The 11649-nt window shown below is 41.7% G+C and overlaps 2 protein-coding genes across 6 annotated transcripts in view; one reads left to right on the top strand and one right to left on the bottom strand.

The window, feature by feature from the left end:
* Ubac2 (UBA domain containing 2) overlaps positions 1 to 11649 on the bottom strand; it is a 157017-nt gene that overhangs the window by 53800 nt on the left and 91568 nt on the right. For all 4 annotated transcript variants that reach the window (XM_010604598.2, XM_033760961.1, XM_019204606.2 and 1 more), the window contains 2 exons: positions 9166 to 9289; positions 5336 to 5383 (listed from right to left, as the gene is read on the bottom strand). In XM_010604598.2, the coding sequence (XP_010602900.1) occupies positions 5336 to 5383; positions 9166 to 9289 (172 nt within the window). The remainder of the gene's footprint in view (positions 1 to 5335; positions 5384 to 9165; positions 9290 to 11649) is intronic.
* The window catches only part of Gpr183 (G protein-coupled receptor 183), an 85524-nt gene that overhangs the window by 58057 nt on the left and 15818 nt on the right, over positions 1 to 11649 (top strand). The gene's annotated exons all lie outside the window — the stretch shown is intronic.

Here is an 11649-nt window from a genome sequence, read left to right as displayed (position 1 = left end):
TTTTTTTTTTTTTTTTTTTTTTTTTTTTAAGACAGGATCTCTCTTTGTAGTTCAGGTTGGCCTTGAACTCACTATGTAGCCCTTGCTGGCCTTGAACTCATAGCAATCCTCCTGCTCCAGTCTTCCCAGTACTGGGATTACAGGCATGCGCCACCATACCTGGCTGAAAATATTTTAAACAAATATGCTGGAGCCAACAAGAATATCTACACAAATAATAAAACCAACTGCAAGCACCTGGAACATTATATGCACCATGTGTACATCTAAAAAAAAGGGGTGGGGGTTGCACCATGGCACAGAATCCTGAGAGAGGATAAGATGTTTGGGAGGAGTAAAACTTTCAGTGCTGTTGGAGCGTACAACACACGGGAGTGCCAGTGCTAGGTCAGGAAGGCAAATCCAGACAGGCTTCAGCCTATAGGTAAAAGGTAAAGTAGCCATATTTTATAAACCACTTCTGTCAGCTTTATGAAGACATTAGCAGAATTTCATTTATTCTGCCCTGAGTATTTAAAACTTGTTTGTCTATGAGTCACTGCCTCCTTGTATAACACCTGTCTAGAAGACATCACCCATCAGCCCTGGACAGACTTCCAACTGCTGTAACAAGGCACAGTAGGGAGTTATTTCCAGGCCTGAGGTCAGGACGGAGGAAGATGAAGTGAAGAGGAAGGCAGAGAGGGAAGTATGAATGAGTCAACATAAATGTGAGTGTGAGTGTGTGTGTGTAATGCACAATGGACCAATAAGCATGGAATTCAGTGTTGGAACCAGGATTTTTTTTTCTTTTTTCAGTTATGGAAAGGGGAAAGCACCCTCTAAGGCTGGATGTTTCCTAAGGAGATACTGGTGGTCATCTACGTCCCAAGTCCAACCACGCTGACAGCTTCGGCTGGTCTTGATTACTCTTGCTGCCCCTGTCTTCACTTCAGTGAACTGCTGAAGAATTACCCAAACCACAGTTTACTGAAATCCTTAAAGGTCAGATGAGCTGTCCAGACACCTGAACACCCATTTGGACAATCTAGAGAGGAAATCTAAAGGAAAGAAAGACAGACAGGAGAAAGGATGCATGAAGAGGAGAGAAAGACATTCACAAGTATGGGGAGGCAAACACTGGGACCCCATTATCCTCTCCCAAGAGGCAAGGACCCAAAACTTGCTCCAAAGGAAGCTGACATCACCATAGTAGATTCTACTGTTTCCATTTTTTTTCAGTTATTATAAAGCAATGCTTTATCTTTGGTCTTTAAAAAGACTGTGGAGAAAAAAAGACAAAGACAAATCACAGCCCGCAGTTGAGCTATGGCTTCTTCCAGATAGCTCACCTTCCTTTTCCTCTATCATTTATAATCCAATAAGATTCGATAATCTCACACCATCTGAAGAGCATTTGGTTTGAAAAGTCATAATGAGCCCTACTGTCTACAGAAAACAATCTAAACTCAAACCACACTCAAAGTTCTAAATAATCTCCTGTAGATCTACATTCCTAATCTCACTATCAGGTAGAAGAGATTTTTTTTCACACTAAGGTTACTTGATCACATGATACAATGTGGTACACTGTATAGAACCAGTAACACAGGCAAACACTGGGTATAGTACAGGGTCACAGAAAAGTAAAGAAAGCCTAGAGACAGAAATATAGGCCTGTTCAGTGATTTACTCCTCAATAGTTTGAAATAGTGATAAATAACAGGCATTGTAAAAGGACAAAATGGCAAAATCATGCCTTTCTATTTTAATCATGCCAGAATCAGATCAGGCAGAAGACCTCAGCTTTTGAGACTTGAGGTACATCCCAGCGGTAATGACTCATTACTGTGAGTCATAAAACTGTAGAAAATCAAGAAGTGCTGGGATGGAGAGGGCTCTAAGGCTCTCAGCAGAACCACAAAAAATACTTTAAACAAAGTTCAATAAATAAGCAATGCCTTAAGGGAACTAAAGTATTAATGTGTAAAAAGACTAGCAGAATTATGAATACCTAAAGAGTAGCCTCAATTTTTGTTAAGTCTTCTACAGAAGGTGCAGAGAAAAACAGCTGACCACAATGGTAGCAGCTAGTGATGGAAGCAGGCACTTACTAAAAATTCTGAAGCCCTAAAATGGTTCACTTGGCTACCACAGCCAAGCTTTCCAAGCACCATTTTGCAGCCTTTCATGAAAACTGTCATATTTAAAATATTAAATGTTGGCCTTAAAAATCACAACTGTCAAAGGTAACATAAGAACAACAGATGAGAGTAGCCTTAAAGAAACCATTAAGCTCAAATGAACGCTCCCATCCTTCCTGGGGAGCAAGTAAAATCGCCAGCTCGTCACAGAATGAAATGAAGAGTGACAGCATCTCAGGGATACTAACTTCCTATTGTTCCCGATAAGCTAAAGACTACGCTTTCCCTCAGCCCAGGGAAGTGGTTCACACCTTGTTCTTTGTGGTGACATCACTGAAGACAGAAAGTGGGGTCCTAGCATGCGAAATACTGCACTTAACGTGCACTTTATCAACCTCCGTCTGAAACCCCTGGGATACTTTAAAGTGATGTATTCAGAGGTATCTATAATCATGCAAGAAAAGATAAAGACTGGTCAAACCCAAAGAAATCAAACAATAACTAACTGAATAAAATAAATTCAATCTAAAGTTGGCAGCTCTCCGGAAAAGCAGAAGTACATTTTTTGGTTTCTATGACAGCAGATAACAAAATGATTTATGTTTTAAATCATATCGCCTTTTAAAAAAGCTCTTTTTATTAGAAAACACATTCGTTGCCGTGGTGAAATGAAATTACTTCCTTACCACACACAATAGTTTCGGAGAACTATTTATTGGTTTCAATGCTGAAAGGTGAAATTTCACCAACAGGTTTTGTAACATACGCCCCAAACAGTGAAAGCCATCTCTGCATTTGTTTGATAGCATGAACCTCACTTTTGTAGTATTTTATTTAACATAAAAACAAAAGAAAAAAGATAAAAGGGAAGTTGGTTGATCTGCAAGGGAAGGGGAGAAGTCACATTGAGCAAGAGACATGTGGAATAGCACACTGTGGCTTAGCGAATCTCAGACTTGGACCCTAGAGTCAGTGGTGTGTAAAGCAAACATTCTTACCTAATGTGTAAAATATTGTATGAAATATTTCATGAATTTTCTAGACAAAGGAAGAAACGGAGGAAAACTGGCTATGATTATCATTGCTATCCATTATTTTTATTTTTTGCTTAACCTCAATTATTTTTTTAAAACATGGTATCATTTAATAATGGTAGAGTAATAATAAAGAACAAGATTAATATGAAGACCTAACAGACTTTTGACCATTGTAAGAGGACAAGAATTTTTGGCTGATTCAATTACTGTGAAAGGCGACAATTTAATTGGCTCAAAGAATTTTATTTTTGGTGGATTCTTTAAAATGTTAAATTATCTTGGAATTATATTCTAAACACTACAATCCTCTTCACCCTTCTGAAACAAGGAATTTCATGTCAAAAATTCTTTGTTAGGCCAAGTGTGGTGGTACATGCCTAGGATCCCAGCACTCTGGGAGGTTGAGGCAGGAGGATTGCTGGTTGAAGCACAGCCTCAGCAACTGGGCAAGACCTATTGTAAAATAAAAAAAGGGCCGGGGATGGAGCTCAGTGGAAAGGTCTAGGGTTAAATCTCCAGTTACAAAATTATTAATGCAATTCCTTTTAAAAAGTCTACCTGTGAAAGATGTCTGCTGGAAGAGACTGTGATAGCAACACGCATAGTTTAGATTCTAAAAAGGCTACAAAGAGATGATAAATGCAACCTCCAATTCTAAAGCACTGAATGTCACAAAATAAAACTTTCTGAGGTGACAGCAACCATTTAATTTAAAATCAGAATTCTAAAAATGGAATAAGGACAGAAAATGCGACATTTTGTAACAAATGAGTCGAAAAATGAGGGGAACGGATATTTAGAGTAAATGTTAACAGCAAACTAACAAAATGAAGTAAAATACAATAAGGTAGATCTCAAATTCTTGAGTACTTTGGGAAAATATCTGAAAAAGGATGAAAACCCATGAGCTCTAAGACCTAATACACCATGTGAGAAACAGCACCTCTCCGTAGAGCTCTCCTCAGCAAAGCAAGAGTTCCCGACTGCTTGTCCCATGGCTATGTCACCGTCAGTGGTGCTGACAGCTCAAGGGGTGATGAGCTCAGACTAGGGGGAGCCTGGCAGCTGTGCCCTGGCTAAGAGACTAAGCCAGGATGTCTTGAGCCACATCCAGTCTTAGGAACCAGATGTTCAGGTGCTTTGAAGGCCTCAGCATGAGGCTCAGCTCCATGATCCTGGGTAGAAGAGAAAACACATAGGGAGGAAGAAACAAAGTGGCTTTGATCCCCAGAACTGGGGCTGGAAGCACAGCAGCTGAGGAGAATGAGTCATCAAGTTCTTTACGAAAACAATAAACATAGAAGAGGCCTGAGAGAGACTGAAGGAAGAGGCAGGAGAGCAGGCTTCAAGGGTGCCACACTGGTCCACGCCGTAGTGGTCACTCACTCAGGAAATGACCGTGAATAATGGGGACTTATTTCAAAGGTCTGCAGTGGGATGCCGCTACCTCCACAGTCCTTTCCCTAGGATGTTATCCACATTTCTATAAATTCTCTATAAATTCCTTGGTCGTTTCCAAGAATAACTAAACTATACTGCACAGACACTATCTATAAATTTATTTTAATGAATTTGGGGTTTGTATTCAAGTCATGAAGAATAAAACTCAATGTCATTCTTTAAAAATACTTCCTAAAGAGTTTAAGGCAAATGCTCATTATTAAAATATAATAAAGCAGTGTGGGCCTGGGGGAGAGGAGGGAATTCTAGCACACACTGTAAGGGGACTGAATCCTTCAGCCCCTTCCCTTCTCCCCTCTCTGCCCAAAGACCCAGTGAGTCTTCAGTCAGTTCCAACCCACCCCACTTCCGGCTGGTCTAACGTTCTTCCCTCACATGACCATCTTTGCTCCTCACCTTTCACAGGTCCAACTTCTTCATTCTCTGGCTTTTTTGGGTCTCATTATAAATTAGGCTACAAATGTAATTTAATAACTCTAACAAAAACTCAGCTACAACTTTCATCAAAGTTATTTTGAAAATCAAACAAAGTAGCCTCCTTTGTCCTGATTTTCCATGTAATTGGCCCTTTTCAAGCACTGAAGAAGTAACACTAAGTCAGACATAATAAGATTAGACACCAGAGACAGGAGGACCCACAATCTGAGCATGACATTTTCCTAATGCTTTTCCAGGAGAAAGAGGGAACTGGGGGAAGGGGAAAATCACACTTACAAGTCCACTTATGGCTACAATCCAGATGTAGGAACCAGAGGTGAAAAGCTATAAAAGAAAAAAAAAGGCAACTAAAAATGAAATTCAACCACCAGTCACAGCACACTTATGTTTTACACAACTATAGTTATGGCCACTTATATTAAGTACTCATTACATATAATATACATATAAGCAAATAGTAAATTAATCAACATCAATTATATTATCTAAAAGAAAACAATATATAATTTTTTTACCCATATCTCAGACTTTGTTTAGTTGAAAACACATTGGCTAAAAACTGGCCCATACTTAGGCAAAGAAAAGTAAGTGAAACTAAAGCATAATCTTATTTACAAATGGATGGCAAATGATAAGATAAAATACTACAGATTAAATAGAATGAATAAAATATATTTGTACACATGAATAAAAATATATATTCATCATCCCATCCAATGCTTGTATTAAGTAGTGACCTAGAATATCTCTTATTATATAAGTTTCTCACTTTAATTTCCTTTTTTTTGTTTGATTTTGTTTTGTTTTTTTGAGACAAGGTCTCACTACGTAGTTCAGGCTGGCCTTGAACTCACTATATAGCCCAGGTTGGCTAGAACTTGTGGTGATCCTTACTCAACCAAGTGTTGGGATTATAGGCATGGATCACAGGTTTTAATTTCTTATCACCGTCTCTCTAAATTTTGATGAGAAGAATTCTTTCAACATATAGGTCCATGCTATATGTGTTGATACCTTCATTCTGGTTCACCCAAGGAAGACCAAATTACTAGTAAAAATTAAGGGCAACAATAATTACACCTCATAAAAACTCTCCCTTTATTTTTCAAATCATTTATATCAGGGTTGTACGTGGGGTTAAAAAAAATCCTAAGGCAACTCCAAGTGTACCAGTGTGGAAGAAATGATTTGTGTTTACAGCTGAGTGTGGATTCAGGGCTTCTCATCATAGAAGAGCAGGATACACCAGCAGGCCATCAGGCTTCTTGCTGTTACTGTCCCTGGCACCATGCTAGACAAACCCTCAGAGCTCTGCACACACCCATGGGAGGCACACACAGAAGACAGACAGGAAGGGGAGGGAGCCAGTGCACGAGGACAGGAGGAGGCTGGCAGGTTCCACTAAGCATCAGCTCGGCCGGCCAGGAGCTCTGGCTGCCACTCTCCATGTGCCCTCTGTCCTGGCCCAGAGGCTTGGGCCATGCACTTGACTCTGATAGTAACAAGGATGAGAACTGTTAGATAAATGTGCTGCTACAGTTCTCTTCTAAAAATAGGAAGAATAATAAACTAGCTATCACCTACAAGCCAGGTACTGCTTGCAAGGCCTTTATACACTGAACTCAACACCCACAGGGGAAGTTCTGTGAATTCTGTTCCCCACTGGAGGAGACATCGCAGTTGCTCAAGTCGCTCCAGGCTATGTAGCCGCAGATGGAGGTGCCTGGGCTCCCACTCCTCAGCCCTGTGCTCACCACCCTGCTATGCCTCACACACAGGTAAAGAGCAGAGCAACTGTCAGCACTAAACTGATTTCCTTCAGACTTTGAGGCCCTTGTGCTACTACATGAGTGGTGCCAACTGTGTCTGCTTCCATTTTGACAGGGTGCGAGTTGTCCTCACTGCCGGGCTCCTTGAGGATTGGTGCCACATTTCACACATGCTCTGTGCTCCGCAGCCTCCAGCACAGGGCACTACAGGGCCAGCTCTCAAGCCATTTGATGTGCACATGTTCCCTGACAAGCATTCTGGCTCTTCCGGAAAGAGTTAAAGCCAGCCAGCCAGCCAGCCAACAAATGTCCCTGGCTTCCAGTAGCTAAGGTGGGGAGAGGGGAAGGCACAGGAATGTGTGAAGGCCTAGGGGGAAGGGATGCAAAGAGAGGACAGAACTTCAGTCACATCTGCTTCTGGGTGAGGAGGGTTGGGAACAAATGCTGCGTAGGAAGAAGAACCCTAGGCGCCGACAAGGCACCTCCATTTCTACTTTCTGATACTGACTTCTACCTCACAAAGTTACTGGAAATACAATGTTAGAAAATCCTATCACTTTGAAAAAAGCATCGGTGACCGCTGTGTCTATGTTTTGCCTTTGGCAAGGCTAAGGATACTTTCACTGTGAGCCAAGTGTTACTGCGGAAGTAACACCAAGTGCAGTTATCTCTTTATCCAACCGGAGCCCCCTTTCTGGAAAAGGTGAAACATGTTATTGTTTTTGTCCTCCACCTAGAAGACCCCCATCATAATAATACCTTTTAATCCCAGAAAAAACTAATGGGAGTAGGTATAGAAATAAATTGTTAATAATAAGAACGAATTGACTTAGCTCTTCTTATCTCTGCAGAGCACACTAAACATCCTATACCATAACCTTTAAACCTTAAAATAATCCTGTAACATAGATATTATAGCTCCACTTTACAGGTGGGGAAACAGGGGCTCAGAAAAAGTAGTGATAAAGCAAGTAACAATCAAACCAAGTCATTAAACCAAAGTCCATATGGGCCCAACGACTTTCCATGGGCCACACTGAATTCCTACCCCATAACTGAGAAACAAAGTTCTTCATCCTTAGTGATTCCACATAACTTTAAAGCTGAAAGGAGTTGTATAGCAAACATGAGGCTCAAAGGGGTTCGATGACTTGGCCCAGGTCTCACAGCCAGTGAGGCCACCACAGAACTGGACCAAAGTCTCTAGGTCAGCGGGGGCCACTGCGGCTAGAGCACGTGGAAGGTCCAGGGTGCTCCCCACCATCCCAGATTACCTCTGTCACAAGAACTTAGCAAAACCAAAAATGAAAAGACTTTCTACAGTAAATCCCACCCATGAGAACAAACGGCAGAAACGAAGCATTTAGTTATGTGAATATTAGGTAGAATGGAGGGGAGCAAAAGTATGTGTTGAGAGATGAAGAAAAAACATATTTCACGAGAAACAGTTGTAACCGTGGTAAAGAAACGCCCACCCCAGATGCGCCATTGATAACGTGTGACAGCAGACTAGAGAAGTTAGAGGAAATGCTAAAGGTTAAAAGGGGAGGGAGGAAGGCATCTTAAAGTGACGCTGGCATCCGGTCTGGTATGTGTGGGATAAGGGATGTTTTGAGCAATAATTAGTGGATCAAAAGGCCAAGACACACATGGTGCCACAGGAAGCTGCAGAATAAAACTTTACATCAAAAGCTGGGAGAGGAAAAACGACAAATGACACAGACAGAAAACCGAAAATCATATGTACATCTAGCTCAGGGCCTGGAACCCATCAGGGAGGAATCAATACTCACTGAATGAAGATAAATTTTTCAACTTTAGGTCTTTAAGACCGGTAGTAAGGACTTTAATGGTCTTCACAGCAAACCATTTAGTAAATGGCAACGCTACCATCATGTCTGAACAAACACAGAAGAAATAATGTTGATAATGCTTTGTAAAAACCCCAAAGCTCAAATTAATAAAGTACATTGGGTTTCTTCTTCAAGATTTGTGACCCTGTATTCAGTAAGTTAATTTTGACACTGATTTTCCACTTTCCATTGTTTTCATGTTTCCACTTCACACTATGATTTTTAAAAGTATTTACATGCAATAGTACAATTAAATGAAAATATTTTCCACTGATAAAATTACAGTGAAAACGCTTATCAGATTTCTAAAGGCTATGAAAGTACTCTAGTACCCTGTACACCTTGATGTTCTTGTTCTGTAAGACTTCCTCTGATCATTTGATACAGATCATGAAGCCAAACTTATGGGAAAAAGCAAATGAGAAAAGACCAAAAAAGAAAAAAGATCTGGTTAAGAAATATGAACATAAAATGCATACTGTACCTGTAGTCCCAATATATAAATCAATGTCTTGTTTGTGATGGACAACGGGCCCAGAATTTGTGCCACTTGGACTCTCGGTATGGAGCAGTAAAATGGTACAAACAGAGCAAACACAGGTGCCAAGCTATGCAAACAAATAGAGAAAAATCACTATTGTATAAGGTTGAATTGAAAATACCAACGGCACATGGACATTTGAAGTGACACTGCTTATCATCTAATTCAGTCTGAAAGCATGATCTTAGATACATATGTTGGTTTCCAAACAGGAATCCTGTACAAAATCATTTGTAATTACATGTAACCCTTTGCAGAAACTCTAATTAGCCTATCCTTTTCACCCTCTCGAAACCACAGCAAAGAAGTGTTTCAGCATCTAATCGTGCCTAATTGTGAGGCATTGTTGGAAAATTTAAAGTGCATGTAATGTGTTCTTTCACGAATGACTTAAACTCTAATGAAAGAGAACCACAGAAACCCAAAGCAACACACATTAGACTTGCTCCTGGTCAAAGCCAAAAGCCGCACCTCAGACTGAGTGGTGAGCACCTCTAGAGTGCCAGATGCTGCTTGCTGCTCCTGCCCTCCTCCCTCCAATGCCTTCCCTTGTCTCCTGCAAGCTCACAGTGACTTCTCACCACACACACTACTCCCCAGGGCTCCATTACAGTCTCCTTTTTTTTGCTCTAGTTTCTCCCAAGCATTCACAACACTTTCGATGGCTTTGACTAGGAAAATGAGGCCAGTCCTAACACTGCCTGCTGGTCCCTCATCCTGTCTTTGAACCTCAATTTCATACCACGAACTTGAAGTATTGTACTTTGTCCAATCCACCTCCTAGTACAGTTAACATTAGTCTCTTCTCAAAAGAGGTTTTCCTTGCTAGATTCCAGGCCTGTGCCAGAAGACGGGCATCTGGTCACATCACTCAACCGCTAAAGACCATTCCTTCCACAGGCTTCAGTGTCCAAGATGAAATCTAAAGACTACTGTGAAAGAGCAAAGAACCGCGATTCCCTTAGCACTGTCATTTCCCACAGCTTCTTCCCCCATCTGCCTCATCACATGCACACTAGTGTGTCCTCACTTTCTTCCCAGGCCCCCTTCCTCCCTGTCACAACCACGCATGTGTACCCCCACACACACCCCTGCTGCACGGGCACATCATGCTCCTTTGACTATCCACTAACACCGGTTATGCTTTCAACCTAAAGAGATCGTCCTCCCTTCCTGCTCAGGAAATTCACCTCCTATGACAGCTGTCAAACTCTTCTCAGAAGATCTCTGACTTCAGTGACTTTTACTAACTGGGCCCTCAGCACGGCAAGGCAAGAAGCCTGGCACAGGCACTGCATCCAGGCAGCAAGAAGCAGTCCTTAATCTCAAGGACTTAATCACTGCAGGACTGCAAGCTCAGGTTCCTAGCCAGGCTCAGCAGATGACAGGGGTGAGCAGCATGGCCTGGGCACTTGCTTGTACCCTTTTTCCATTAAACACTTGGCTTAGCTGGTCTATTTTTATTTTCCCATTTTTGGGGAGTGGCATCAACAAAGAATTATTTCATTAACATGAAAAAATGGAAGAACTATTTTTCACTCTACAAAGAAATTCTTACTGTCATTTTTTTTTCCCCAGAAACCAGGTCCCTCTTGACCTTGAGTACATTTTCTCTCCTCTGATGAAACCATACTAAAGATTATTCTATTATAAACAAGTCACATGCACGCACGCGCTAGCATACACACGCGCACACACAGGTGATTAAGTGGCACCAATATTAGCAGATTTAGACAGGTGCATGGCAAGTGTTGAGGGGCATGCCTCTAGCCAGCTGACACATCTGCACAGGCGCCGCGTTGAGACTGGGCCCACAGACTCGGGCAGGTGCTAAGCAGTGGTGGATGTGTGCACTACGACCCTCCTCCCACAGCGAGCACACAGGGCAAGGACGTGTCCTGCTGCTCCTAGCGTCGGCATAGCTTAGGAACTTGTTACATTTGGGGAGTCAAATGGTCCTTATTCTTGACCTGCATTTTAATTTATGGATTTCAAAAATCTCCCCCTAGATTATTAATTCTAAGAGAAAGCACTACAATTTACTTAGCATTGCATCTCATAATGTCTAATGCAGAGTCCTACACATAATCCATGCTCAAAAATTAAAGCAGAGCCAGGAATGTAGCTCAGTGGTGCTGCCACCTGCCTCTCAAGCACAAGGCCCTGAGTTTGATCCCTGGTTTAAAAAAAAAAAAAAAGCCATTTTTTCTTTTCTTGAAAACTACAAGTTAGACACTTTTGGGCTTACAATGTTCCAGTGACTGCCTCGTAATGAAGACCGATGTCATCACAAAGACTACAAAGAATATTTCTTTGTGCGCCATCCCCAGGGTGGTCTGCTATTCAGAGGGCAGCCCTCGCTGACCACCGCGCACGTCTATGCGCACGCCCGCGCGCGCGCGCGCGCGCACACACACACACACACAC

This window comes from Fukomys damarensis, unplaced genomic scaffold (genome assembly GCF_012274545.1).
Source record: "Fukomys damarensis isolate Sample0158 unplaced genomic scaffold, DMR_v1.0_HiC HiC_scaffold_6, whole genome shotgun sequence".
In the NCBI taxonomy this organism is placed as follows: domain Eukaryota; kingdom Metazoa; phylum Chordata; class Mammalia; order Rodentia; family Bathyergidae; genus Fukomys; species Fukomys damarensis.
The sequence above is the reverse complement of the archived record's forward strand: the minus strand, read 5'-3'. Positions and strand labels throughout refer to the sequence as shown.